Raw genomic sequence first — 3,570 nt, forward strand, 5'->3', positions numbered from 1 at the left:
AGTCGTTAGCCACCAAAAAAAAGGAGAGGGTTCGGCGTTGGAAGTCATAACGTTTCAAAAATGTCATCCTCGATCTAACCCCGGAGGCAGCATCCGGCGCCTCTTATGAGGAGTCATTTGAAAAGACAAACACTTCTCTGCAGGCACGCAGACAGGCAGACAGAGAGAGAGAGAGAGAGAGAGAGAGAGACAGAGAGAGACAGAGAGAGAGAGAGTGAGAGAGATAGAGAGAGAGACAGAGTGTGAGAGAGAGAGATAGACAGAGAGAGAGAGACAGAGAAAGAGAGAGCGAGAGAGAGAGTGTGAGAGAGAGAGAGTGAGAGAGAGAAAGAGTGATAGACAGAGAGAGAGACAGAGAGAGTGTGAGAGAGAGAGAGAGAGACAGAGAAAGAGACAGAGAGAGTGAGAGACAGAGAGGGGTGGGAAGGGGGGTTAGGTGAGATCTCTTTCGTCACGTTGACGTGACTGACTCTGTCCCTGTGTTTTTCCGTGCCTTCGCAGGGCATATGGAGCTGCATCCACGGCGTGCACATCGAGATGAAAAAAAAGTCCTCCGACCTGGACTTCAGCCCGCAGGCCAACATGCTGAAGCTGGTCAAGTCGGCCAAGCAGATGACCAACATGACCAATTTGAGCGCCTCGCGCATCAACTCGCCCAAGCGCGCCGCCGAGTACATGCACTCGGCCAGCCCCATGATCATGGACATGATGGCGGAGAAGGGCAACTTCATCTACACCGACAATCGGAGCTACACCCCAAAGGACATGATCTACGGCGACACTGGCGACCTGCAGACCTACCTGGCCAACCGCCACAAGGACCACCTCAACAACTACATTTTCCAGGGCCAGCACCCCCTCACTCTGAACGAGACCAACCCCAACACGGTGGAGGTGGCTGTGAGTGCCGACGCCACGCAGACTAACGCCAAGCCCCGGGCCCTGTGGAAGAAGTCGGTGGACACCATGAGGCAGGGCCCGGGCCCCGACACCTTGGCCCCGGACCCCCGGCTGTCCATGAAGAGCCAGCGGTACCTGCCGGAGGACGCGGCCCACTCCGACATCTCCGACTGCTCCAGCAGGGCCGCCTCGTACAAGGATCCGGACAACGGCAAGCACCTGAAGCCCAAGGACAACTTAAAAAAAAGATCGATGACGTCAAAATACCCTAGGGATTGCAGCGAGGCCGAGCTGTCCTACTTAAAGACTAAGCAGGGCGCGCCGACTCGCGACAAAATCTACACCATCGACTCTGACCGGGAGCTGAGCCTGCACTCGGATCCGCTGCACTACAGGGAGAGCCGGGGCCTGGCCGCCGACGATTTGGACTTCCCCGAGATGTACTCCGACCACAACGACAACTACCGCAAGTGCGACCAGCCCATCATCCACCTCAACAGCAGCCCCCTGCACCACGGCGACTCCGACCTGCTCCCCGACAACGCCTACAACAAGCACTACAGCAGCGTCAAGGACAAGAGCATGAGCCCGCACGAGAGCAACGACCACTACAAGCAGACGCACTGCCGCAGCTGCCTCTCCAAGGTGCCCAACTACCCCGCCGCCACCCCCGGGCCGTACACGGGCCCCCTCCGCTCCCCCTACAACCGCTGCGAGGCGTGCCTGCACATGGGCAACCTCTACGACATCAGCGAGGACCAGATGCTCCAGGAGGCCATCCTCAGCCCCAGCATGCACCAGGCCGACGACATGTTCGGCAGCTACTGGCCGCAGACGGACGGGCCGCACGTCCAGAAGCGCAACCGGCTGCGGCTCAGCCGCCAGCACTCCTTTGACAATATCATGCTGGAGAAGCCCAAGGAGATCGACCTGAACCGGCCGGCCCGCAGCGTCAGTCTCAAGGAGAAGGACCGCTTCCTGGAGGACAGCCCGTACGCCAACATGTTCAGCTTCAAGTCCGACAAACTGTTCGGCAGCCGCTCCATGCTCTTCAACCACAACCTGGAGGAGAGCAAGCGCAGCAAGTCGCTCTACCCCGACCACACCTCAGACAATCCTTTCATGCACTCTTTACGAGACGACACGCGCCTCTTCCACGGTCGCAGCTCCTCGGACATTTACAAACAGTTAGCCCCCATCAAAACACGAAACGAAAACAATCTGCGGTCCTCCGTTAAGTCCACTGCGTCATACTGCTCCAGGGATGGCCGAATACCCAAGGACATGTACTTTACAGAGCATGTAATGCCTTATGTAGCCAACAAGACCAGTGCATACTCAGCTCCCCGGGTCCTCAATTCAGCGCAGTTCAGCAATAGAAGAGTGTATAAGAAGATACCTAGTCTTGAGTCAGATGTTTAACGGCCTCTTTGTGTAGTTTAAAAGACATATATACATATATATATATAAATATACAGTATATTCACTTAGGATGCCATAGCCACCTCCATCTTAAAATCAAAAAAAGTACCCGAAGTACTCTCTTTGCAGATATCACATCCTTGTAATGAAACAAGTTGGCCGCATGGTGCTTGCCAAAGGTTTTCAGCATTTTAAAAGTTACCCAGTCGGGGTGGGGGTGGGGGTTGGTCTGTTGGACTAATTGCAGACAGACAATAAGAGAGTCGTTCGCCCGTGTAATAGTGTGTGTGTGGGGGTTGGGTGGGGGGGAGGGATCGCGGTCCACTGCGGGGGCCATTACAGGAACCAGTGCTGTGTAAGAAACCAGCATTCGGCCCTCGGCTGCTCATCCTCTCTCTCCGGAGAGACCTGCGGCGCTGAGATATGGCGGACTGCCCCCACCCACCCCCACCCCCCCCTCGGAGTCGGAGACGAGACGGAGAGGGGGGGGGGGGAGGGCGGAAACAGGCGACAGATGATGATCCACGGGGGTCGGGTCTGGGTGGGGCAAAAAAAAGAAAAAAATTACTAAAATAAAAATGCGAAGCTGCATGTGTGTCGCGAGAGCGTCGCCCGAACCCGGTCGCGACTCGTTTGCAGGTCTCACCATTTGCGGCGGTGAGAGTTGAAAGCGGTCGGATCCACGGGTCGCGGGACGTCTCGGGCTTAACTGAAACATTTTTAGGAGCTGTTTACAGACACGGGAGCCGAAGGCGAGTTAAGGGTATACTCATCCTGTGGCACTCAACAATGCACAACATAGCATTGTTGCTTTTATTCTATAACTATAGATTTTTTCGGGGGATTCTGGCATTTTGGTCCCCCATTTAGACTTTAGAATTAGCTTATTTGGTAGCACAATAACCATTAGTTTATCTACCCATCTTTGCTTTCTAAAGCATAATTTTGAATTTACCTTCAGGAATAGATTATTTTGCATGTATTGTTCTGGTAATGGAAAAAGAACACTCACCCATATTTACATTAAGGTGAAGATGATCGAAAAGTGGATGCGTGTGCAATTAACACTTGACCTGTACTTAGGAAGTCGGCCTGACCCTGGGAGACGTTGAAACACGTCACGTAAATGCCAGTGGAGATTGACCTGGAATAATCTCCCTCATAAAAAACAGGGTACTGACTACTATGTGGCGTTGTGTGTGCGAACGTTAGATGAAAAACTTGTGATCGAACTTTGTTCCACAGATA

General features: G+C 53.8%; 1 protein-coding gene across 1 annotated transcript in view; it reads left to right on the forward strand.

The window, feature by feature from the left end:
* grin2aa (glutamate receptor, ionotropic, N-methyl D-aspartate 2A, a) overlaps positions 1–2,534 on the forward strand; it is a 148,950-nt gene extending 146,416 nt beyond the window's left edge. The window contains exon 12 of the mRNA XM_062530987.1: positions 502–2,534. Within this exon, the coding sequence (XP_062386971.1) occupies positions 502–2,322 (1,821 nt within the window). The 3' untranslated portion in view covers positions 2,323–2,534. The remainder of the gene's footprint in view (positions 1–501) is intronic.
* The last annotated feature ends 1,036 nt before the right edge of the window (positions 2,535–3,570 follow it).

The sequence above is a fragment of the Sardina pilchardus genome, chromosome 3, assembly GCF_963854185.1.
Source record: "Sardina pilchardus chromosome 3, fSarPil1.1, whole genome shotgun sequence".
In the NCBI taxonomy this organism is placed as follows: domain Eukaryota; kingdom Metazoa; phylum Chordata; class Actinopteri; order Clupeiformes; family Clupeidae; genus Sardina; species Sardina pilchardus.